The 26,031-nt window shown below is 44.9% G+C and overlaps 1 protein-coding gene across 1 annotated transcript in view; it reads left to right on the forward strand.

Moving 5' to 3' along the window:
* Positions 1-20,553, forward strand: part of PAMR1 (peptidase domain containing associated with muscle regeneration 1) — a 71,471-nt gene extending 50,918 nt beyond the window's left edge. Inside the window, exons 7-11 of the mRNA XM_058527660.1 lie at positions 10,803-11,015; positions 12,785-12,851; positions 16,607-16,839; positions 17,799-18,091; positions 19,481-20,553. Of these exons, the coding sequence (XP_058383643.1) occupies positions 10,803-11,015; positions 12,785-12,851; positions 16,607-16,839; positions 17,799-18,091; positions 19,481-20,017 (1,343 nt within the window). The 3' untranslated portion in view covers positions 20,018-20,553. The remainder of the gene's footprint in view (positions 1-10,802; positions 11,016-12,784; positions 12,852-16,606; positions 16,840-17,798; positions 18,092-19,480) is intronic.
* The last annotated feature ends 5,478 nt before the right edge of the window (positions 20,554-26,031 follow it).

Here is a 26,031-nt window from a genome sequence, read left to right on the forward strand (position 1 = left end):
TTTGTTTGTTTGTTTCTATAATTCAGGGGAAAGGTTTCATTTCATTTGGGTCACTCTTTGACCCAAATGGTCAAGAGCCTGGGGCCTCTTAACCAAAGCATTGCTACGTCTCATCAGGGTAAGATGCTTGGGGGTTGGCATATAAGGGTGCTTTTTGCTAGTCAGCAATTATTTTAGTTATGGACAGCATTCCAGCTGCATAACAGGAGAGCAGGTGAGGCCCCGTAAACAACACTCCGGCCTGACTGTCTCCAAGAGCTCAGGGTGGAGCACCCCTCAGTGTGGAAAGGGCCAGACCCACCAACGGTTTACTAAGAATTTGCTTCCGCTTGCCTGCTCTTTGTCAGGACCCTCTTGGCTTTTGCTTTGGCAGATGAGGTCACTGAGGCAGGATTTAGTGCAGGAGGCAGATTTTATTTTGGTTCTGGGTTAAGAGGTAATCCATCGGAGCTGGGATGGGCTGTTTGCCCACAGAGGGAGGAGGGGGGAAGATGCAAAGAGTAGAAGAACTTGAGAGCAAAGCAGAATTACTCTCTGATGGAAACAAACATCCCTGCCATCAGGGACCTGAGACTGACGGCAGCCCCTTGATGAAGGCTATAGAGCCCCTACTCTTCCTTGAAGGCTTCTGCCTTGTGGGGCATTCGCTACTTGTCCCTCACCCTGCTTCAGAAGATGAAAGCTTCCTCTTTGCAAAACTCAAGGCATTCTTCTTGGTGTCTAAATATTAAAAACAATAGTAGTTATTATTCTCTCTATTCTAAATGTAGGCCAGGCTCTGTGCTTTATGTGGCATTGTCTCATTTAATTGTCACAATATTGCCATGGGGTAGGTACTATTGTCCTCCCCATGTTACAGACTCATCCGGCCAAACGTTTTTGAGTGTCTGTTAGGTACCAGGCACTGGGAGAATAAGACAGGGTGTCCAGTACATTTTTTTCCCCTTCCATTTGGCAGAACCATCAAACATTTCCAATCTAAGCCTTTCTCAAGTGCAGAGGAGAATGTCCCATGTCATACATTTCCTGGCTACAACTTCCTCTAGTGAGGCCTTTGTAATGGTGATGGTGGTGATGAGAATTACGAAGCAGGCCGAATCTCTTAGGACTCAAATGTGCTCAGAAGCTCGAGACTCTTCTGTGAGGTCATTTTCTTCAGCCCCAAGGCTAAACAGACCAGAATTGCCCAGTTCGGGCCAATTTCATGGTGAGAATTTCTTATATTTTGAAAAACTGACTATGAATACCACTGGGGGACATTTTCCCCAGTAGTTTAGCATTATTACCCACCTCCCACCTCCGCCCCCAGGAGCTGACTCAGAAACCTTCTGAGATTTGGGGAACCCCCAAGAAGGTGGTTACAAGCAGATCCACTAGATAGAGGACAGCTAAGTTTCCACCAGTTGCGTAGGTTACTCATCTGCTCTACCGAATGACGATGTGTCAGGTTGATTTTGAACAAAGTAAAATGACCAGGACTTTCTGGACATTTTTCCGAGTTGACCTGTCTCTTAGGCACAGGGAGTTTCAGTTGTCGAATTCAATAGGCCATCCAAACACCGGAAGAGTGGGTTCTGAAGGACACAATGTGCCAGGGCCAAGGACAATACAGATCAAGATCAAATAGCTAACCATAAGCTCAGTTTCCACATCGCTGCTGGATGAATCAGTCGCAGTGTGTGCAGTCCAAGCACCCCTCACATGGCCCTGGCCCCTTCATACCCACAGAGGGCTGGGAGTCAACGGGGCCGGGATGCTATTGGCTGGAGAGGGATAAAAAGGGTTTTGAGTGGGATTCCACACCAGTTGGTATCATCATTCCTGGTTGGGGAAGACCTTTGTGGGAGTAAGGTATTTGGTTTGGTCCAGAGGCACAAACTCAGGTATAAGCTGACCAGGAAAAAGTGGGGAGGAGATGGGAACCCACCCAACGGTTGTCTCTGGGGGTTGGTCTTGTGCGAAGTCAAGTTTCCAGAATGGACAAAGCACCCGTGGGAAAGTTAGTGCCATTTCCAAACAGAACTGAAATTCTGTCACAAATTGTTTCCTTGATGTTGGTGACAAGTGATAATGGGTGGATACCAAGAGTATGCTAAGAATTGAAGCTGACAGGCCTCTCCCTCCCAGCCCCCACACCAGCTAGAAATGGGATAATGAGTTTTGTTGACTTTGGATCTGTTTTCCTTGATGAAATTCTCAGATAATCTTACAGCTCTGAAACCCAGCTCCTATTAAATGGAATAGTACCCTGACGTAGTTTTTTTCTCAGGCTATGTGGCTACCATAAATATTTCATTAATATAAAATTTGAGAAAGGAAATGTATGCTTTTTTATGTGCAGTTTTGTAATTGACATCAAACCATTTCTGAAATCAAGCAGGGTATAAGTAATAGTAATTAAAAGAAAAAATAATTTAAAAGCAAGGCAAGAATGAGTGCCTTCAGGGGCTGAGGGAGTTAAATTCAGCTTCAACATTTGCAGCAGATGAAATGATCAGCCTCAAGTGTCTCTGATTCTGAGTTTCCTGGCAGCAAAGGCAAAAAGAGAAATGCCTTAGATGTTATGGCTTTAATTGTGTATTAAATGAAAGTGAACACAAGTTCATTTGGAGATGCAAATATTATCCATTTTATAATAACTCCTACTCCTTTCCTCTCCTTTTCTAAAGATGGGTGCTGGGGAAATGTTGTCCACTTCAGTTTTGTAAATAACAGAAATTTAATCTTTTTTATACCAAATATTTCCAGAAACCAGATCCTTCTACCTCTGCAAAAAAAATTGGTAGCTGGGTTTTATTATGCTTACACCATTACTGTGCAGGCCAACCCACTGGCTCCCAACCCTGTGCTCCTGCAGCTCTGCTTGAGGGCTTGCTCTAGTTCTCAGAGCCCACTGGCTCATCTCTGTGGGCAAACCGGGGGTGCTGAGGAGTTAATGTTTATTCCTTCATCTTTCAACAAATGATTGATGGCAGCTGATATGTAATAACTCATATTCCTTGCTCCTTGGGGAGGATAATTCCAAGGCTGGTTCTACACTGTCTCCCAGAGTTTTCCAGTGGCACTGAGCCTCAGTTGCCCCCAGTGGTAACTTTCTTGATCATGTGAACTTCCCTGTCTTCTTCCCCCACACTCCTGTTGATCCTTCCTGGATCGCCACCTAAATAAATTACTTGTGCTCAAATCTCTGTCTCACAGCCTGCTTTTGAGGGAACCCAACCTAAGACACTTCATGAAGATATTTCTTTGAGGGGCTGACTTAATAGAGGGCTAGAGCTCAGGTCAGCCAGATCACCATTTGGTTCTTTAAAGTATTAGGTAATCCTTTGATCAATGCTGAATAACATATATTTCAGGATTGTGTTGTCTGAAGGATCCTCAAAATATGATCATCTGTATTGTTGATTTAAAAAGATCCAATGTTTGACCAAACAATTAATATTACTCAGTCACTCACTCACTCTTCTCTGTGCATAAGAGCAAACCCAGTTCTTTATGAGGTGAGGTGGTGGACGTGAGTGGAGACTCCAGTGATGACGGGGAGAGAGCCTATAATAGCTCCCAAAGGACCTAGAATCTTCTGAAGAAAGCTCAAACTCTGCTATCTAGCATTTTTCAGATAGGGGTTAGAAAGTGGCTGCTCCCATCATAGGGAAGCATTGCCGGGCCTTTGCTAATTGTCTCATCTTTCTTAACTGTGCCCTTGATCCACTGGTCACACTGCATTAACTTCAGCATGTGCCCTGGTTAAATAGTGATCTCTGTGTCCACAGCTCTGTCCAGTACACAGGGAACACAAATGTGATAAGACCGGGAGCTCGAATTCCAACAATTCCCCATGGTTATTCTTAGCAGAAGCATCTAAATTAGAACCCGGTTCCATTTCTTCCAGGTTGCTCCTACCTGAAGATGAAGAGATTTTCTTTCAGACAACCCCGCAGGCTAAGCGCATCAAGCCAGTTCAATCAATTGTACCTGATGAAATCTTGGTTACAGCTCAGACTACAGTCAGCTGCTAGGGTCGGCTAGTCTTTGCTGAGACCCCACATCCCATTCAAATTCATGATTACCTTTACTTTATGCCTTGGTTAGGCTCCTGTGTTCTGATGTAATTTTAGAAGCAAAGTTAAGAAAGGAAGAAAAGAAAGAGAAGTAAAGTTAAGAAACTTTACAGGCAAAGTTAAATAATTGGAAGGAAGTCCCCAAGCCATTTTTTAAAAAAAATAAGTGCTTAAGTGAGGCTGGGCAGAGCCTGAAGATGTCTCGAGTACTTTAGTACAATAAGCCTTAACTGACGTCACTTCTATTTCTGGGTTTAAATAAGAAATTTCCATGTTAAAGATACAGAATAACATCTGCCAGTGCCTTATTCTGCTGGGCACAGAGGAGGCCCTCATTAAATGTATGGTGCAAGAAAATCAATTGATGATATCAGTGGCACTCACCAGTCTTTGTCTACAGAGAGACACGCTGGGCTTCCAAAAGGCAAAGCAGTGATAGGATTTGTTGGTTCCCAGGGACTTTTTATAGATCTTGTCTGCAAATTTGAACTTATAGCTTTGAGACCAAAGCAAAAAGAAAAGACAGATATTCATGAGTGTTTGGTGCATCATATTGAAATTCTAGATTCATTCATAAAAAGATATTTTTGTGGACAAGGATATACTGGTAGATAGTGGAAGAAGAGTTCTGTTTTCTTGCCACAGCTGGGATCTGCTCCCAGAGTTTTGTGATTATTAGGGGGATGGGGAGGTGTGTCCCCTCCCTAAATAGGGATGAAGAATATGGACTTCCTTTTGTCATATTCAGTATAATTGGTCTGACCAGAGGGCACAGAAAAAGTGGTATTTGTGTGCACTGAAGAGCCACTCTACCTAGAAACGTCTCCACATTATCGTGACATACTCCCTTATGTCTCCATCATCATGTCCAATTCTTGTAGACCTGGACCTGGTCATCTCAGCTACCTTATTTCAAGTGTGAATCTTAGTGTCCCAGTCAGGGGAGAAAAAGATGTAACTTTATTTGCTTTAAGTCAACTTAAATCCAACTCTAAGACCCGTAGGCTCATGAGAAATTTGGTCTCAGTCATTATTGGGGCTTCTCCTGTACCCTGGGGTTGTAAATAGGCCCCTGGCTTTACACAGACAACACCTAATCATCAGGGAGAATCCTCAGATGGTGGGTTTAGCTTGGGGAAGCCCATTGTCTCAGAGCACTTGATCCCTTCAGGTGAAACAGCTGGCGTGGCCTGGCCTGGAGCCTGAGAGTATATGTGGAGGCTGGAGGTACTCTGATGAGGTCCGGCCTCTCTAGTTGCCCTGCCAATTATCCTGCCCAAGATCTCCCAGAAGTGCTGAAAGGCATGCAGAGCTCGATGCCCAGGGCTGAGACAATCGCCCCACTGGGGTCTTGTCACCTCCCAGGAGTGCCACCATGAGGAGGCGTGAGGGGCCCTGATGCCCAGGGCTAGGAAAACAGCAGAGCTGTCTTGGGTTAGTTTTTCCCCAAACCAGACCCTGAGCCAAGCATTTTGGTCCAAAAGATTTATTCAAGGAAGTATTCCCAGGATCAACCAGTAAGGGAGTTGGGGAAGCAAGATAGGAAAGAGGAAGAAGCCAAGCAGGAGTGATTTCAACTGAACTCCCAGACTCCCCTTGGGGTGCTGGGGAGTGTAAATGACACCTTGAGGAACAGGAATTGGGCTTTTGTACTTCCACACCCATCAGTCATTGGCTACAGGCAACCCTGGGGTGGATATCGGGGGGACGAAAATCTAGGCATTTTTCAGCTCTTCATATGAGCAAGATGGCGCCCATGCCCAAGGGTAGCCCTGTGAAAGTGGCAGGTGCCAGCTCTCAGCAGCAAGTCACACATATAGAAGTTGAACAGGTAACAGGATGTGAGGGGCCCTGGGTGGGGCACCAATAGTGTTCACTACAAGAGCCATCACATATCCTTCTGTAAAGTGGTATCAGAACCACTTCATACTGTTGTCCTGAGGAAAAGGAAGACAAGGGGAGAGAAGGCCTTTCGTTAAGTGTTTATCTGAAACAATATCCCAGAGCAATGAACCCTGTACTGTTTTTGTTCGTGAGATAGCATGTAAGGGCATGCTAAACATAGCGTGCTTATGTCCCCAGGCTGAGTCCCAAAAGTAACAGGGCAATGTGCTATTTGTTATTAATCATGGAATACTTTACTTAGCAAAGCAGGAGTTTGATGCTCCTGCAGGCCAGAGATGCAGATGTTTTAAATTCTCATTTGGCTTTGTGTGAAAACATCCATCCTGCTGAGGAGAAATGAAACCCAAAGCCCTTGGAAAATCAAATAGAAAAGAATCATCAGTCTGTTCAATGGGGAGATACGAAGCTTTCTAAAACAAGAACACCTAGGGGAACAAAAAGAGAGAGTTTTGAAATCTAACCCTGGGGAGATGCTCTGATGAGATGTAAATGGACTATGAGCCCAACACATAGATGTCTAACCCGAGAGAGAAATCACGGATGGAGGAGTCTTAGGATTCTCTTCAAAAGCATCATAGGAGAGTGTACAGCTTTGGAAAGTACAGGAAGTAAATGAAAGGGAAGAGAGAACAATGCCCGGTGGATGTTTGATGTAGGAAGACAATTTTAAGGCTTCATTGTGCAGGATTGAAAGGTGAATGTACAGAGATGATGGTTGGTATCCAGAATTCTGAATCAACACCCTGGACCCAGCTCTGGAAGCCCATCATGCGTAGACATTACCAAGAGGCCAGAAAATAGAGTGGAATATTGCCTTATACTCAAATAGGCCCAATAATGAGACTTTAGATTTCTTTGCGGATTTTTCTTTAAGGTGTATGAATTTGGAGAATTGATTTTTAAAGACAGTTGGGTGCTTTATAAATAAAGGCAAACAAGGGAAAAAGAAATTGTTATTTAAATGACTCCTCAAACCAGCTCACCCTGAAAAGTGTTGTTATGCCATTTTACAGATGAGAAAAGCAAAGCTTGGAGAGATTACATGATTTTCCCAGGCCTTAGTTCATTAAGTGGCAGAATGAGTAAATTTCACCTGTTATCCCTTCCACCCACCAAGTATTTGTTGAATGCCTACTGTATGCTTATTCTGGACGCTGGGGAACTAAATGATTATTTGAACCTATGTCTGTGTAATCCTGGAGGCCATTCTTTCTTCACCAGAGTCTAGTGATTAAACTCATTTAAATCTGAGTTCATGGAAAGTTGGATTACTCATGACTATGCAAGAAGATAAAGAGATTTGCATGGGATGGGGAGAGTATGGGAACACAAAAAAAGGCATGGAAAACTTAATATTAGTTTATAGGCTTAGCAGGGAGGACCCAGACCATTTTGCCTGATGTTTTAAAAAATAATAATAACTGGGCCAGCCCTGGTGGTCTAGTGGTTAAGATTCGGCGCTCTCACCGCCGTGGCCCAGGTTCTTCTCCCAGTCATGCAACCACACCACCTTTCTGTCAGTTGTCATACTGTGGTGGCGGCTCACGTAGAGAACTAAAAGCTAACAACTACGATACACAACCGTGTGCTGAAGCTGTAAACAAAAAACAAAAAAAAAACAAACAACAAAAATAACAAACTTTTATGGTTATATTTCCTGATTATAAAACTTGAAAAAAAAGTATAAAGAAGCAAAAATCATTCTTAGTGTTACAAGCCAGAGATAATGACTATAATTATTTTAAAGTATGTTTTTCCAGTCCTTTTTTTCCCCCTTGGGCTGCTTAAAATGTTTTTCTTTGGTTTTGGTTTTTAACAGTTTTATATATTATATTAATGCCTATGTGTGGTTTTCTTTATATTTCTCTGGCTTGGGACTCTGCGAATCTCTAGGTTGATGTCTTCATCAGTTTTGGAAATTTTCAGCTGTTATCTCTCTACATATTGTTTTTGCTCCATTCTCTCTCTTCTCCTCCTGGGATGTCAATTACATGTATCCTCAGAATCCTTTACATTTTTCTGTACATTTTCACCTTCTTGTTTCTTGGGCTTCATTCTGAATTTTTTCTTTTATCTTTCAGTTTATTAATACTCTTAAACTGTATCTGATTTGCTATTAAACTCATCCACTGAGTTTTAAATTTCTGTCATTATAACTTTTCAATTTTAGATTTCTCCTTTGGTTATTTTTTAAGATTTCCAGTTTTCTACTGAAGTTCTCAATTTTGTCTTTTATTTCCTTGAACATATTCAGTATAGTTATTTTTAAGTAGTGTCAGACAACTACATTATCTGGATCCTTCATAAATCTGTTTCTCTTGTCTGCATTTCTCTTGTATTTTAGCCAAATAGTCTTTCCTTCCATTGGACTCTAACTTGGAAGCATTCCTCAGCTCTATCCTGGTGACATTTCCTGGGCAATAACTTAAAACCAAATAATGGTTCTTCACTCTAAGGTCTCATCAAGTTGAAGGTGCACTAATTATTGCTTTTCTGGGGCTTGGGAGTAAAGAAATACTAGCTGAAAAGTAAGTGTGACCTGATTTCAGACATACCACGTTATAAAAGAGTGTGCATCTAAGAATTATAGAAATATGGCAGAACTCCTCAGTCTTGGGCAGACTTTTTGGATCTCCTCAGTCAGTTTCTCCTAAGTCTTCTTTTAAAGCCTCCTCAGTGAGAGAAACAAAGGACCTGAGTTGTCCTAAGGTTTGTAACTTATCAGGGCTGGAGAACTCTCCAGAGTTCCTGCTAGCTAAACCCACATTAACTGTAACAGAAATAGGGTGCATGAGATCCTGCACAAAGGAAATCATGGGGAGGAACCCAGTGGACCGTGGAAGTACTTGCTTCCGAGGGGAGAAAAACCCAGCTTGATATCAGGCTTATAGTAGAAATGATCTCTTCTGCTGAGGCTGATGTGGATAGACTAGAGTTGATTTTCGTTCAATATCCCAGGACTGGTCTTAAGTAACAGCCCATCTTTCTTGACCATGTGCTCTAGCAGGCAAAGCTCAAAATGGATGAGAAGCTGCACTTGCATTACACAAATCTTAGCCCTTCGTTAGGCTAACAGGCCACAGATTCAAGTGCCTGCTGGGGCCGGGCAGCTGGCGGGGCTGTGGCCATGTGAAGAATGCAGCCCCTGTCTAAGCAGAGCCACTCTCAACACAGTTGATTGTTGCTATGTGGGAATACAGGCCCAGGGTTTCCAGATCTGAATTTTGTCAGGTGCCAGTAATACAGACTTTTCTGAGAAAACTCCTGATTTTTATGTTGGCAACTACTTTCATTTTCTAAAACTTACAGGTACAACACAGCATGCTTTTGAGATGATTGCAGTGTGGGCTCCCGTCAGTTGCTTCTGCATGTTCAGAATTGAATGAATCTGCACTATAAGAGGGTAGCCATCACTGAAGCAATACGGAATGCCTTCTCTGCCTCTTCCTCCCACATCGTAGAGGCGTTCCTGGAAACATAAGCACTGAGGCTTCAAAAAGTACATTGCCCTCCCTATACCATCTCAGTGTTTTTAAATAGCTCACTCAGTGAGATCCCTTTTTGACACTTAAAGTGGCGTTTTGGAGTCACTCACTGGGGAATTTGCTCATATTACATAGCCCAGAGGCACACAGAGTATCATTGAGATCATCTGCCACATGGTCTGTGGGCAATCTTAGACTAGACAAACCAGTAACTAGGCTAATATTAGCAGCCTTGCCAAATTGCACACAGGAAAATTATTAATTTTTAGTTCTCAAATATTTTAGAAGTGTAATCCGAATGGAGATTCTTTTCTTGCCTGGAGGCAAGGAAGTTGCTTAAAAGATAATTGGGACAGTTATGGGAAGAAAAGCATGTCAAATGCAAAATTGCATTTCATGGGGACTGTTTTATGGGGATGAGGCTGTGTCTTAGAAGAAATGATTAAAAAGAGAATAGGAAGGCTGGTAAAGTGATTGGTACCCAAACTCAGTAACTAAAGGTTGAATTCTTCAGAGGACTTACTCTGTGTCCTTAGGCAAGTAATATTCAGTATTGTGCCATAATCCATTTGAGAAAAATATGTTATCAGTCTGATAGAATATTTCCAGGATATATCTAACACCCTGCTCAGCGCTCAGAACAGCTGGTGATGCTCTGTCTGCTTTAGGTAGCTGTCCAACGTGAGTTAGAGAATAGAAGTACCTTTGTAATGAATATTGTTAAGTGTTTAGATGGAAAGTTAGATTTGGAGCTCAAGGGAAATCTGTTGTATCTCTGAATTATATTGTCCTCTAGTATTTTTAAACTGTAACTTGCCACATATTGATGTTTCTGAAGATGAAATATAAAATTCAAATTCATTTCATATATGCACTCTTGTTTTTAATCAGTTCTACTTTCTGGGTACAACACAAATAGGAAATAGTCTAGTTTAATTGCCCAAGCTTTAGGGAACAAAGGAGATAATGCAGCAACACTGAAAAGCAATAACCCTTGTGTACTGGTCAAAAATCTAGGTGAAATGTTTATTTTGTCCAGGCCTGCCCAGCCCCCACAGATTGAAAAAGAAATGAACACGATCGTATGAGAGCCAGTGGTGGTGTCACATTTATTTATATATGGAATGAAATGCTTCTCAATTTAAGAATAAATTACTAAAGCAAGGGGAAGACACGTCTAATACATGCATTTTCTAGTATAAGTTTTCTCTTGGGAATTCCTCGGAGCCTCACTGTTAGCAGGCTCCACATCACTGCATTTTTAATTCAATGAAACACGAAAAGATTCAATTCTAAAATGGAATGCTTCAGACTTTTACTAGCTCTCCTTTTCTTTTATTTTCTCTTTTAGTCCTTGAAGAAGGAAACTGCTCAGACCCTGGAGGCCCAGTCAATGGGTACAAGAAAATAACAGGAGGCCCTGGGCTTATCAATGGGCGCTATGCAAAAATTGGCACTGTAGTGTCTTTCTTTTGTAACAACTCATATGTTCTCAGTGGCAATGAGAAGAGAACTTGCCAGCAGAATGGAGAGTGGTCTGGAAAACAGCCCATCTGCATAAAAGGTAACTTGCAAATGTTTCTGAAGTCTATAGAAATGGATGGAGTTGCTGGACTTTTTGGTGGATCTCATATATGTTTTTGAGCCTCTGGAAAAATGTCTTTCTCTCTTAAGTTCTCACTGGAACCATATATTCCTCTTAGGTTGGAAACCATTCCATAAAAACATTTGCTTCTTTTTTGGACTTCCAAAGGACCTGCTTATCCTAATCACAACATCCTGATTTGATTAAGAGGAGTTTTGGTATAGTTATCGGAGCAGTTTAGGAGAGATGACAGGGCAGAGTTTTATATAGGCAAACCCAAGGACAGAGTTGAAGCAATTAACATGCATTTATATCATTTCATTTATCTACTCTCTATGCAATATTAAGTTAGGGCAAGAGAGAAAAGAACAAAATAGACACATCATCACTGCCAGCCTATGTGGGGGGAAGTTTGAGTTGTTAAGATGTTTAAAAACATCTTTAAAAGACAGTAAACTGTTGAACATTGAAGGCAGAGTATAGGAACAGATGAGTGATATATGTTCAGAGAAAAGAGTGATCAGTATTGCCTGAAATAGGGACCATTGCATGAAGCAAGTAGGATTGGAGCCAGTCTGGGAGGCTGGGAAGGATGTGTAGAGATGAAGAGGAGTTGGGAGGATATTCCAGTCGGAAGACAAAGGAAAAGAAAAGAGGTATAGGCAGAAGTCAAAGAATCACATAAACTCAAAGTGAGGCAATCTGGGAATCTGGGAGGTAAACTTAAAAAGGTGGTTTGGGACCAGATGAAATGGCATATTGTATGACAAGTTTGGACCTTACCCCTTGGCAGTGGGGATGTGTAGTTTTTCACTAGTTGCTCCAGGTCAGCAGGCCCTCTATTTGGGGGGCAGGTCACAACTATCTGGCTGTTTCCTGGGAAGAAAAGCAGTCCTTGGCCTAGATTATCCAGATAATTGCCTCAATCCTCCACTTCTCTTGTGGGTGTTTGTCAACAACCCAAATCATGGGAAAAGGAATGAAAGAGAATGGTTTGTGAAAGGAATAAATCACTTGAGACTTTAGCCAGCAGCGACCTTCGTCTCCACCAGGACAGACTCTGATTCTTGGTTTCATTAAGTATGGAAATGGTGTTACGCATGTCCTTGGAGATTTTTGTCAACTCTTCTCTTACAAATTAATACAACCAATGTTCCCTAGTTGCTAATTAGATGAATGTTGGCTGCTTGATTGGGAAAATGAGTTGGGGAGGACTCCTTTTCACTTGTGAAGAAAGAAAGACTTCAACAAGATCAAGCTGGGCTTTGAGTTGCCTTCAAATGATTATTAGGAGCCTTCATTGCAGAGAAAGGACATGGTGGAATCCGTTACCCAAGACTTATCGATGGTTGACACTGCTGTCTGGTTTCAAATGAGAACCTTGTAACTCCCTATGTTGGGCTATATTTTAGAACCTTCTCTTCGACTCATTTTGATCAAGTTCATTAATATTTATGTGAATAGATAACCCTAGTCTGTTAGCTGCCCTTCTTCCAAATCACCCAGGTGGAGCAGCTTTTCTGAGGTGTTTATTCTACTTGGGTTCTTCAGAGGGGGCTGTCAATTTAGGTGAAAGGCAGCATGCGTTTTTGCTAAGGGAGCTGTCCAAGCTTGGCTGACATGTCTTGCCTCAGAGGGAGGCATGTGTACTTGGTGTCCAGAAAGGGTGGTCAGGTGTGAATCTGAACTGAATGATGTGAACGGTTAACATGGAGAAAGATTATGCAGCATCATCTCTTTGTTTCTAGCCTGCCGAGAACCAAAGATCTCGGACCTGGTGAGACGGAGAGTTCTTCCAATGCAGGTTCAGTCGAGGTGAGGTTGAAACACCTGGATTCTGCTATAAAGGCGAATGAATGGTCCCCTCCCACCCCCTTTCCCTACTCGCATTTGGCCAAAGACAATCTGGGGTTTCTTAGGGACACTCTGTGCTGACTGGCCATGAAAGAACGGGCTTGTTAGATGGAGGCTTGTTAGCCAGCTGCCTTTAGCCAAGAGGTAGCAACTGTTGGAAGACGTACAGATGTCATTGGATTGTGGGAAAGTAGGTGGTTGGCAGAAAACAAGACTTTAATATGATCTCTGAGGAACTGGATTTTACTACTTGAATCTTCCTGAAATTACTTTGTATGTATTATGGCAGCTTCTAGGGAGATGGCATTCCTACCAAAAGCAGCCAGATATGGCTGGGGAAGATGTTCTTGGTAGTAACCAACCAGATCAGGCAGGCTGGTGGGGCCCAGGAACTACAGACAAATGACCAGCCCTGATGAAGGGTGTGACCCCTCAGGGACACCCAGCCTTTCTCCTAGAAAGACAGAGGTGGGACCACCCAGTGGGGAGAGAAGAGGCCCATTTCTCCTTCTCCTCCTCTTCCTTCGTAGCGATACTGTTCTTGTGTCACCTCCCACCATTCTCCTCCTCACTTTCTGCTCCAGCTGCAGGTACCACACTTCCCCTCTCTCCCTCCAAGCACGATTCTGCTTTGCTGTCTGGAACCTGCTTCCACTGGAGTTCAATGAGGCTTAATGCCTCGCTTCCTTCAGTTCTCTGCTCAGTTTTTACCTGGCAGAGAGAGCTTCCCTGACTCTCCTTTTAAAAATAGCACCCGCGCCTCCACCCCGACGCCCAGCTGACTTCTTTCCCCGGCGCTCCCTGGCCTTTACAGAGATCTTGTTTTCACCTTAGCATCCATCTCCACCTCTTGTCTTACATACATTCATTTTTTGTTTATTTGTTCGATTCCTGTCTCCTCCCTGCACACCAAAAAAAAAAAAGTTACAAGTGCGGGAGCATTTTCTGTTTTGTTCATGCTGAAGTTCTACTGCCTGGAACAGTGCCTGCCACATAGTGGGCACCTGAAAAATATGGAAGGAATGAGTGGATTGGATTGACAAACAAGGGCTCAAGACCTGGCTTTGTCTCTCTCTCTTTAGTGCTGGGTCTTCTTGGGTGAGTTCCTAAACTTGCTGAGCCTTTCGTTTCCTCTTTTGAAAAGTAAGGATAATCATAGTAACATCTGTCTCTGGGGATTGTTGTGAGGACTAAATGGGACACTGACAGCTACCATTTATTAAGTGCTATGGGCCAGTTTCACTTATGAGTGCTTCCCACGTATTAGCTCATTTAATCCGCACTACAATATCTGAGGTAGGTATTATTATTGTTTTGTTGTTAGTGCCGTCATGTGGATTCTGCCTCCTGTTGCCCCAGTGTAGAGCAGAGCGGAGCCCTGCCCGGTCTTTTTGCACCGTCCTCTCACCTTCCGGCACTGTATCAGACAGTGCTCCACTGCAATTCACAGGGTTTTCATGGCCGATTTTTTCGGAAATGAGTGGCCAGATCCTTCTTCCTAGTCTGTCTTAGTGTGGAAGCTCTGCTGAAACCTGTCCACCATGGGTGACCCTGCTGGTATTTGAAATCCCAGTGGCATAGCTTTCAGCCTCACAGCTACACGCAGCTGCCACAGTGTGACAAGACAGACCTGTGGTGTGGGTCGCTGACCAGGAAACGGACCCCAGCTGCTGCAGCGAGAGCACCAAATCTTAACCACTTACATCATCAATTATTATTATTATTACCATTTTGTTATAGATTTTATTACTGTTTTTATTACAGATGGGTAAACTGAGGCTCAGAGAAGTCAAGTAACTTGCCCAAGGTCACACTGCTAGAAGAAGTGGCAAAGCCAGGATGCAAATCCAGGGTCTTCGGGCTCTGAAATTTCCAGGATCTGCTCCCTTATGCACTAAGCTTTAGCTAAGCCTGATGTGAAGACCTTAGCAAAACGCCTTGCACATGCAACACCTGTCCGTGGTAGCTATTGTTTTTAGAAATAGTAACAGTGAATCCCAATGACTAGGATTGACCCCAATCAAGTGACCTGAAATGTTCTTAAATCTGGATATTCAACAATCTCTCACTCACTCTGGCTGTCGCATTCCATCCCTTTCCAGGCTGTCTTTCCCTTTCCAGGCAGGGCATTTCCTGGGGAGCAGGGCGGTGGAGTCCACATTCTGCCCCCTCTTCTGGTCTTTATGCTTTACCTGGGCTGCACTCCCCACTAAGCGGGACAGACCTGTTCTTCCCAAGGAGGCGTCTGGTAGAGGAGGCCCTGAGCTGCTGAAAAAGACCACTGGGCTTCGCAATTTTTTTTTTTAATAATTTTATTTATTTATTTTTTCCCCCAAAGCCCCAGTAGATAGTTGTATGTCATAGCTGCACATCCTTCTAGTTGCTGTATGCGGGACGCGGCCTCAGCATGGCCGGAGAAGCGGTGCGGCAGTGCAGCAGGGGAGCGCGCACACTTAACTACTAAGCCACAGGGCAGGCCCGGGGCTTCGCATTTTTAAAGCAATTATCATGGGAGGTTAGGTGCCAGGTGTCCCACGTGGATGAGAAAGCAAGCCTAAAACTTGATTTTAAGGATCTTTCTGGAAGACGGGCTGCTGGAGTGGGGCTATGCCTGTCTCCAGCAGCCAGGCTCACCCGGGAACCCTGAAAGGCAGTGTAGACCTTCAGGGGACAAAAGGTGAACTTGTTTTCAAGCTCAGAAGCTCCCCGAACTGCAGACCTGGTTCTAAACACGAGCTAACGATTTGTTGAACGAAAACATCAATGCGAATGGAATATATGCTCTGAGCAAAGCACTGTACAGACACGTGAAATAGATTTCTTGAGGTGATGTTAAATTGGCGCGGTAGAGACCTCAGGTGGGAATCGTGACTGGTGAGCCCTGCCTTGGGTACCGTCAGCTTCCCCTGTGCCCTCTGGCACTCCCACTTTCCTCGCTGGGCTTCCTTTCTCCACAATAAACAGAGATGAAAACATCCTTCCTAGAGGAATTCTAACTTTTCAGGTAATGGTCAGTATGCACTGATGTAAAATGAACACAAGCTACGCAGTGTGCGTGTATCTCCTCGAAGAATCCCCGAGGGCTCTCTGGCGGCTTCAACTTCAGGGCTCAGTTGAAAGGCCTTTTCCCGTTTACACACAACGCTCCATATTTCTCCCAGTCAATGTTCTCTGAGAGAAAGTTCTATTCTCTGAGGTGTACTAATTACATCTGCTAATTGCTGAATCAAGCTACTGTATCAACACAGTTCAGTTCGAGTCAATTCCTAATATTGCCCCATTATGATAATGGTTAGAGAAAAAAATATGCCTGGATTTCTCTCATTCAAATTAACTTCCTTTCCTGTTTAATTTCACAATTAGTTTTGTGTGTGTGCACGTGTATAGCATATCTTTGGAGGGCAGCTATTATGCCAGATATTATCCTCTTTGGTTAAAATCCTAGGCAGCTGGAGGCATGCCAGAAATGGAAATGGAGGAATACAGTGAACACTGGCGTGTGCAGCGGATTTGCTCAGTGTTAGAGGGGAAGTGTGTGTGTGTGTGTGTGTGTGTGTGTGTGTGTGAGAGAGAGAGAAACAGAGAATGAGAGAGCCATCTTTTTTCTTCTGTAACCAGATATCTACATGGGGATTGGCATGGATACTGAAGGGACCGCAGTGACTGTCTCTCCCCCCTCCCCCTCTCTCTCTCTGGGCCCGTGTGCCCCGGTGCAGGGAGACACCATTACACCAGCTGTACTCATCAGCCTTCAGCAAGCAGAAACTGCAGGGCGCCCCCACCAAGAAGCCAGCCCTTCCCTTTGGAGACCTGCCCAGCGGGTACCAACATCTGCACACCCAGCTCCAGTACGAGTGCATCTCGCCCTTCTACCGTCGCCTGGGCAGCAGCCGGAGGACGTGTCTGAGGACCGGGAAGTGGAGTGGGCGTGCCCCGTCCTGCATCCCTAGTGAGTCAAACCTTGTCCTTAGGCTGGAGCACTTTACATCTTCCATGGCTGCTTAGGACAAGCCGTTAACCTTGTTGAAGACTTTGGGAAAAGCTCCTTGTCCAAAGGAATGGTCTTCCAGTACTTTCCCTTGCTTGGTGATATCTGAAATTCCACAGTTACATCTTCCTTCCTTTGGCTTAAAATTATTACCCAGGAGAAATTAACTTGTTAAATCTTAGATGAATTTTTTGGGAAGCAGGGCATACTTTTTTGTGGATAATTCTATCATATTTACTTGGATAAACCATAGAGCAGTCATTAAACACCGAGTGGGGAAGGAGTTAAATGGGTCTTCTTGGTTTCCCTGTCCTCACCCTTGTTTTCATGCTCACCATCCGATGGTATTAAACAGGTAATTATTACTAATTAGGTAATGAGGTATTAACTACCCGTAAGATTATGATGATGATTACTGAGGTAATATGTGGAAATGTCTGGAATAGGGTCTTGTACATACTAAGCTACCTTGCCCATCCTCTTTGTCAAATGATAGCAGTTATGGCTTAATTCACTGTGGTCATGTTTATAATGATAGTCATGACATTTTGAGTTTAATTGTTTATATACATCATCTCATCCAGTCTCCTCAAGACCCCTATGAGACAAGTGATTACTGCATCCATTTTGCAGGCAAGAAGGCTGAGTCTCTAAGAGAGTAGGCAGCTTGCCCAAAGTCCTATTGATAGTAAGTGCCTGGGATTGGAAGCCTCCAATCTTAACCCTAGACTTTATAGCCAACCGTGGCAAGGTTGTTGATTAATGTTTAAGGGAAAAGAAAAACAGGCTAGATGCTTATTGGTCATTACACACATGGGGCCCAGCTTTCCAGATTCCTGCTCTTTTGCTTGAGTCACATATATTCCCCTTTGGATGGGAAGGTCTGGGTTGATCTTACTGAGCTGGTGCTTTCTCCATAGTCTGTGGGAAAACTGAGAACATCACTGCTCCAAAGACCCAGGGGACACGCTGGCCATGGCAGGCGGCCATCTACAGGAGGGCCAGCGGGGTGCACAGTGGCAGCCTGCACAAGGACGCGTGGTTCCTGGTCTGCAGCGGCGCCCTGGTGAATGAACGCACCGTGGTGGTGGCTGCCCACTGTGTAACTGACCTGGGGAAGGTCACCGTGATCAAGACGGCCGACCTCAAAGTCGTCCTGGGAAAATTCTACCGGGATGATGACCGAGATGAGAAGACCATCCAGAGCTTGCGGGTGAGAGAGGCTGCAGCTTGGAAAGTGGGTGCCTGGCTCAGCAGAATCCCAGCACCAGGAGGGTGGTGGCTGTGTCTGTCTTGTCGCCTTGGCACTTTAGCACCCAGCTCAGAGCCTGGCATGTAGCAGGTGTATTTCATTTCATATTGACAGATACTAGAAAGACTATGGAGTCTTTTTTCCCTTTAATATTTTAAAAAACAAGATAGTAACAAATATCATCATTGTGGTCATCAAAAGTTAGTTACCTATTATGTTTAGGGCAGTACTAGGTGGACTCTGAGGACATAGAGAGGTTTTTTCGGAGATACTCTTAATCAATTTATCATATTCTCTCTTTCCCTGCCTGTCTCCCTCCCTCTCTTCCATCTACTCGTCCACCTATCCTTCTGTCCATCTGTCCATTCTTTGATCCATCGATTGATCCATCCACCCATCCATCCATCCATCCACCCATCCACCCATCCACCCATCCATCCATCCATCCATCCATCCATCCATCCACCCACCCATCCATCCATCCATCCATCCATCCATCCATCCATCCATCCATCCATCCATCCATCCATCTGTTGTTGAGCTCCCACAGTATGCCATTCACTGGGAATAGATACACAACTGAATTAGGCATGGTTTTTGCCCTGAAGAGTCCACAGGCTAGTGGAAGACACAGACCAGTATATTGTGATTAATTTGAAACAAGAGAAGCCCTGAGGAAATGGGCCCAAATGTAGTTGAAATAATAGAACCTGTACATAAAGATGTTACAGAGTATCACAGATGTAAGCTCCTAGAGGCCCCCATCGAAGAGAATGATCAGCAAGGATAGGGGACAATCAGGGAAGACTTTGTGGAATAGTCTTGTGGAACATTCTGGGTATAGTTCTATCTTACTGGCTTGAGGGTAAACGAAATGTTTACAGTGGGCAGAGGTCACAAACTGGTAGCCTGTAGAGGTTTGCGTTTTGATAGTGCTAACAGATATTTTTTAATCAGTTATTTGCCAACATTGAAAAATCAGGAGGTTTCCGATAAAGATCTGGAGTACGTTCTCCAGCAAAGTTGGAATGCTGGCCCCATTTCTGCGTGGCAGTGGTCAGCTGCAGCAGAGCTGCCACTGCCCACTTTAGGTGGGGTGTGCACACTCATTCTCTGCAGCCTCACCTGTCCACTTCACTTATTTCACACCACCTGCCAGGCCAAATAAGCATTTCAGTTTGCTGCCCTGGAAATAGAGCAATCGCTTTGTATGATCCCTCGAGCAAAGTATCTTCCAATAATTGCAGCTGTCTCCTAGCATCTTCTGATGCTTTAGCCCCAGGGCTTGCCTGTTCTTGCTCACCGTGGAGGTGGCTGCTCACCATCGCTGTCCGTTCCTTGCATTTGTAGATTTCTGCAATCATTCTGCATCCCAACTACGACCCCATCCTGCTGGATGCTGACGTCGCCGTCCTGAAGCTCCTGGACAAGGCTCGCATCAGCACTCGCGTCCAGCCCATCTGCCTCGCGGCCCCTCGGGACCTCAGCACCTCCTTCCAGGAGGCCCGCATCACCGTGGCCGGCTGGAACGTCCTGGCAGATGTGAGGAGCCCCGGCTTCAAGAACGACACGCTGCGCTCGGGGGTGGTCAGGGTGGTGGACTCGCTGCTGTGTGAGGAGCAGCATGAAGACCACGGCATCCCGGTGAGCGTCACGGACAACATGTTCTGTGCCGGCCGGGACCCCACCGCTCCTTCCAACATCTGCACGGCGGAGACAGGGGGCATCTCGGCCGTGTCCTTCCCAGGACGGGCGTCTCCTGAGCCGCGCTGGCACCTGGTGGGGCTGGTCAGCTGGAGCTACGACAAAACCTGCAGCCACAGCCTCTACACGGCCTTTACCAAAGTGCTGCCTTTTAAAGACTGGATCGAGAGAAACATGAAATGAGCCTCATGCCCGTTGAGAAGCGTCCATCCGAACATGTGTTGCACGAGGCAATGTGGACCTGAAGTGTGACTCTGCCCGTGAATTTGGCTGGGCCAGGGCTTGTGATTGCAGGGACAAAGCTCTGTGGAGGATGAATGGAGCTCAGGCTCTGGTAGGCCACTGCCTCCTTGACTGCTCGGACCATTTGGAAGACACCAGAGCTGCTTGCAAGAACTGAGTTTCTTCAAAAAAGACTATAATGAGTAGCAAAGAAAATGTCCCCATTCAACCAACCTGGTGGCCTTCCTCACCCACCCTTCAGTGGTGCGAATGTCATGGTCAGCTCTGATCCAGAGAGGGTTGACCAGGAGATCTGGGCTTCGTGAGCTCTCTTCCAGGTCCAGCCTGACCAAGTTCCGAAGAGCTGCCTGTGGGACAGCCCAGGACAGTGGAGCTTGGATGTGGCGTTGGCTTTTGTGTACATTGTCACACTGTGTGGTCCTTTTCCTTCCCAATTCCCTGTACACGTTTTAATAAAACGAGGGTTGCCTTCTGACCTACAGAACAAATATGCTACAGCTCTGATTCCTGAGTGCTGCTTCTCTGGATTATGTGTGTTGGGGCCAATGGCTTGGTGACAGCCGCTTAAAATAGATCCTAAAGTTATAATTCCCAAATAATGCATATGGCAAAGTGATGCCATCTTTGCGGTACTTGGAGTTTGCTGGATCATGGGCTGGAGGAGGAAGGACATGGGTGCCATCAGATAAGGCACAAACAGAGGAAAATACCAGAGATTAAGTGATTTCTGGGGTCCCCTCTGGTTCTCATGTTCTAGATCTAGCAGCAAACCCTACTTGGAACCTCCCTCAGTCTTTTGACATAGTTTCATAGTGTCTGAATTAGAATCACCTGTTGCTCATACTAGATTGAGATATGCCAAGAAACGGTAACTTCACTGTTTTCTATAATTTATGTGATTTTCCTTTCAAGCACCAACCCTGGCTCCCACTGGATGCTGGAGGAAAAAAATGAATTCAATCCAATCCAATCTCTGAAGACATCTTTTCAGTAACATTCTCTCTTTAGGGGACTCACTCACTCCTTTCTTCCCTGCTCTCCTTACCAGTTTCCTCCTCTCCAAGATGGTGCTATGGAGGATTAAGTGACTTCAAGCACTGGGACCCAGTAGGACTGGTTCCTGCTGGTTTTTGGTTCTCCCTGCTTGCCTGGGGCCCAGAGGTCCTCCCTGCTCACGTGGCTCCTCCTCAGCTCTGGCTGGCACTGGTACTCCTGAGATGTGGGGGTGACTCCTCTTTGACCCTGGTTTGGGTCACTCAGTCTCACTGCACAGTGACAACCTTCTCTGGCTGCTACCCAGCCAGACTCTCAGTGACCTCCCCTTCGTCCCTTGGGGGCTTATGGGAACTTCTTTGTCTTTTCTGTACTTCATGAGGGCTGAGAGCCCAGAGTTCGTACAGGGCACCCTGGGAGACATTCGTCCCCTACAGACCGAAACAGGAGCCTTAGCCTTCCTCAAGCTATCAGAGAGAACTTCGACCTGAAAGACTTTAGCCCCAAGATGGGAGATCAGGACACATTTGTCTCCCAACCTGCCTCCCCATCTCTGTGTCTTTACATAATTCCCTGAGCCAGAGGAGAATTTCTGGTACTTCCTCTTTTCGTCAGGCTGTCTTGGAGCTTTCTGTAAGGCACATCCTCCTCCTTTCGCCCCTCCCTCCCGCCCCCGCATCCTCATGGTTTAATCTAAGAGCAATGCATCAGTTATCAACTTCTGAGTAACAAGTATCCAACGCTTTGTGGGTTAAAACAAGAAACGTATTCTCTCCCAGTTTCAGTGGGTCGGGAACTGGGGAGCTGAGGTTGACATGAGGTTGTTGTCATCTGAGGTCTTCACTGGGGCTGGAGCATTGGACTTGACAAAGATTATCAGGTGGTGCAAAAGTTTTTCTTCTTTTAAGCTTAGAGAGCTTGGATCTTGAAAGATGTAACAGAAGTGTGATCAAAAAGATCTAAATTCAAATTCTTGTCTTTCAACTTCTTTTCTAAGTGACCTTAGGCCTCAGTTTTATCGACTGTAATAAAATCTGTCTTTTGTGGGAGCTGTGCGAGTTCAGTGAGATATTGTGTAAAGCAGTGGTCATAGTACATGGGATATAGTTTGGTGCCTCTAGTACCTGGCGGGGCAGGGCTGCCCAGGTGGGCATGGCTCCGCACAGCCTCCACACCTGCCTCTGTGGGCATGTCTTACATGGGTGCCCACGCTCATGTTCTCCAGTCTCTAATTCTGGCCTGATCCCTCACCTGGACCATCATGTTCCCTGCTTTCTTGACATCCTCTTTACCACTTAGTGTCATTTTCCCATCCTTGCCTCACCACTGAGATTTGGTTCACATTTATGTCATCTCACCTATGACGTTGATCCCCTCAGAAGCTGAATCTGGCCCCAAATCCTGGTGACACCACTTCAGGGTGCTTGGTTAATAGTTGCATGGTCATCCGCCCGCAACCCCCCAGATCTTCCTACCCCAGCACTGCCCTCGTGGGCTGCAAGCTCTCAGCCACACTCACCTAAGACTCCAGGTCAGGACAAGAGAGTCAGACACGAGCCTGTCCCTTGGCCATATCTGGCGCTGTAGGAATGTCATCCTTCTCCTTTCATAACATGGGCCTTGCATCCTAGAATAGAACTCTAAGGATGAGAGATCTCCTCTCAGCTGGAAATCGAGAGTGTATTTCAGTCAGAGGTTTTTCAGAGAATCAGAACTTCTAAGAGTCACATAGAATAAGGGATTGTAGTGACCATATACAATTGTGGGCACTGGTGGAGAAGTCTGTGCAAGGCTGTTGCCTTTGCATCTGCTGTTGGACCTGAAATCAACTGGGCCAGCAGTTGGGAAGAAAAGCTGGATGTGAAGTTGGCAGAGCAAGGACAAACTGCAATGCACGAGGACAAACAGAAGCCCATGTTTGTTTAAGTAAGGTCTATATGATTTAGGCAAGACTCTTACTTCCTCTGGGAGTGGCCAGGTTTGCACATCAAGTGGACTTTCAAGAATAACTGAGTGGGCAACTCACACTGTATTCTCTTCCATAAACTCCAACAGGAAGTGAGAGGAAGGGGCAGTCCCAGTAGGTCAGGATTTTCAGTTAACTTGTCATTCACAGGATGGTTAGAACTTCAACGGAGTCTTTGGAGAGGTGGATGGGAAGGAAGTAGGATACTGTAAGTACAGAAAGAGCTTGGAAAGTACATAAGATTAAGCATGAAGTGGGCTGGCTTGGAGAAGGGCCGATTATTTCCCAGCATGAACTCTTGGGTACAATGACAGGTCAGGTTGGCCAGCCCAGGCAAGGCCAGTCAAGTTGAGGCCAATTGGTGTTGGATCTCAAATACTGAAATTAGTGATTTGGCTTCTTATTGCCCATTTGCAAATATCAAACTCATTTTGATGTTTCCAGGAGAATGAAAGGATAGAAGTGGAATTCTAGAAGGGCCTCTCAGGCTGGCTGTGCTAGAAGAGGCAGTGTTGAGAAGACCCAGCCTGAGCTCATATTCACACGACCGTAAGCATGACGCTCTATTTCTACCCCGCAGGTGCCTCATCTGTAAATGGAAGTGAAATGACATGAAGATTCAGTGAGATAATGCATGCATGAGTTAAGTATGTAGAAGAGTGGCTGACCCATTGCACTCTACAAATACTGGCTGCTGTTGTGGTGGTGGTGGTTTTGTTGTTGTTCTTCAGGAGGAGGAAACTGGAGATCAAGAAACCAGTTTTGAGAAAGCTTATGAGGGGTGGAGGGAGGAAGGGAAGTTTTAGAATGCTGTTGAGGTCCGAGCATGTGGAAGTAAGTTTGGCAATCTGTGCAGTGAGGGCAATAACTGGAAAGGATGGGCAGAAATAAATGCGGGCCATGAGTGAGAAGAACCAAGAAGGCTGAGAGCAAGGAGCAATGGGACTGTGTAAGTGGGAGCTGTCTGGGTGAGTTCTGAGACAAAGTGCCAGGGCTGACAGTGATTTTTTCCCTATCTGCATGTGTGTGTGTGTGTTTGGGGGGAGAGGGAGTACAGAACAGGCAGGACTTATTAAAAGGGACACACTCAGCTGGACAAGCAGGAAATTTACAGCCATCTTTTTTTCCCAGCATAATACCCATTGCCCTCTGGAGTTATGGGTATGGGATCTGCATATGAATCTTGACAGTTCTTTAGGATTTAAGAATTTTCATGCTGTCAGAATTCATCTCCTACTCAAAACATAATGGGCCTTTCACATTTACCTCTTATATCACAATATTAGTCAATAAAATCTCTTCCATCCTGAATTCCATCAAGAATTGTGAGTTTACTGATTTTTCTACCTGTCATTCATTCATCAACAAAATTTATTGAGTGCCAAGGACTGAAATACGAAAGAGGGACAAAATAGGCTTGGTGCTTGCTCTTCGTCATATAATCGAGAAATACGTGCATCGTTAGAATCATAATAAGCACTAGGAAGGAAAGTATAGCATGCTATAAAACTGTATCGCCAACTGGTTTATTCTGTTACTGGTTTATTCTGGAGGGGATGGAGTCAAAGGCTGCCTCCCTGAGGAATTGACAGCTGAGTTGACAAGGAGCTGAGTTCTAGATAGAGCGTGGGGAGTGGGTAAGAGCATTGTAGACAGAGAGGAGCATGCACAAAGACACTGAGAAGGAGGGCTCTTGGCATATTTGAGGAACTTCTAGAAACCCAGTAAGGCTGCAGGGGAAAGCCTGAGGAGGAGAGTGGTGTAATGTGAGGCTGGAAATGGAGTCCCGTAGCGTGTGGCCACCTGGCGGGCCGGGAGAATTAGGTGAGAGGGCACTGCCAGCACCACACTGCATATAGCAACCCCATGAATTCCTAGAATGTGCACTAGGGATGATTAGTGAGGTCAACTCATCATTTCTGTTGTCCTAACCTGGACATGAGTGGAGACCTTGAGTCTCATTGCACTGACCCAATGGCATGTTGTTCTAACAGAGAATTGTCCTAAATGAAGATGAGGGGAGTTAAAAGAAGGAAGCTGACAGCTAATGCAAGATGCAAAGAAGCGAGACACTTATATCTTCACTCCTGTCTTAATTTTTGTCCTTCTTTAGTATCCTGTGAAAATTTTGAGTGAAATACTTTGGATCCCTAGGGCTTGGGGAAGTTTATCTTTTTGGGGCTGTTGGAAAGACGAGAACATTTTGGAGTGGTTTGGTAGCAATTTGTGGTCTCTCTCTGCTTTTCTTGGCAGCAGGACCCGCTTTCCCCGGCAGGGCTCTGCCCGGATGTGCTGTTGCGGCCCAGCATTTTAAGACCGTCTCAATGGCTGAGTTTTTCAGGGCTCGCTTCACGTTTGTATTCCAGTTCACTGAGTGTTGATGCAGAGGCTGTGGACTAGGATTGATGGAGAGCTTTGTCAACAAAGAAAAAAAAGTCAGTAGGATAAAATTAGGGACTAGCGTTCTCAGGTGAAGAATAATATTAGAAATTGAATTCTCAGAGGAAAAAACCAGTTAGGTTCCTGAACTTATAGTTTCTAGGCAAAGGTAATTGCAAAAAAAGGAGAAAGAAAGAACATTATTAATCTTTATTTGGGAAGGGGAACAGGGTGTTACAGATAAAATTGGATCCAGGTGCTGATAAATGAACTCTCCAAGTGAATTGGGATCCTTCTAATTTACTGTTGTTTCGCAAAGGCATAATTCAGCCTTTGATTGAAAAAAAAAAACTCTGAATCTGTAATCTCGATTTAGAACTAAATTACCTGGTTGTTCTCTCTCTTTCTCTTCATAAAGAAAATAACTTTATAAGAAAAATACTTTTGGGATTTGATACAAAGCCTCTCTCAGAATTACCAAGTAATTTCATAAAGAGGTGAATAGAGAAAATAGAACAAGAATCACATCACTGGATTTCCTGAGGTCACAGGAGCCTGGCTAGGGTCCTTGATTTAGTCTTTTAGCCAAATCTTTTAGCATTTAACCTCAGTGAGC

The sequence above is a fragment of the Diceros bicornis genome, chromosome 31 (assembly GCF_020826845.1).
Source record: "Diceros bicornis minor isolate mBicDic1 chromosome 31, mDicBic1.mat.cur, whole genome shotgun sequence".
In the NCBI taxonomy this organism is placed as follows: domain Eukaryota; kingdom Metazoa; phylum Chordata; class Mammalia; order Perissodactyla; family Rhinocerotidae; genus Diceros; species Diceros bicornis.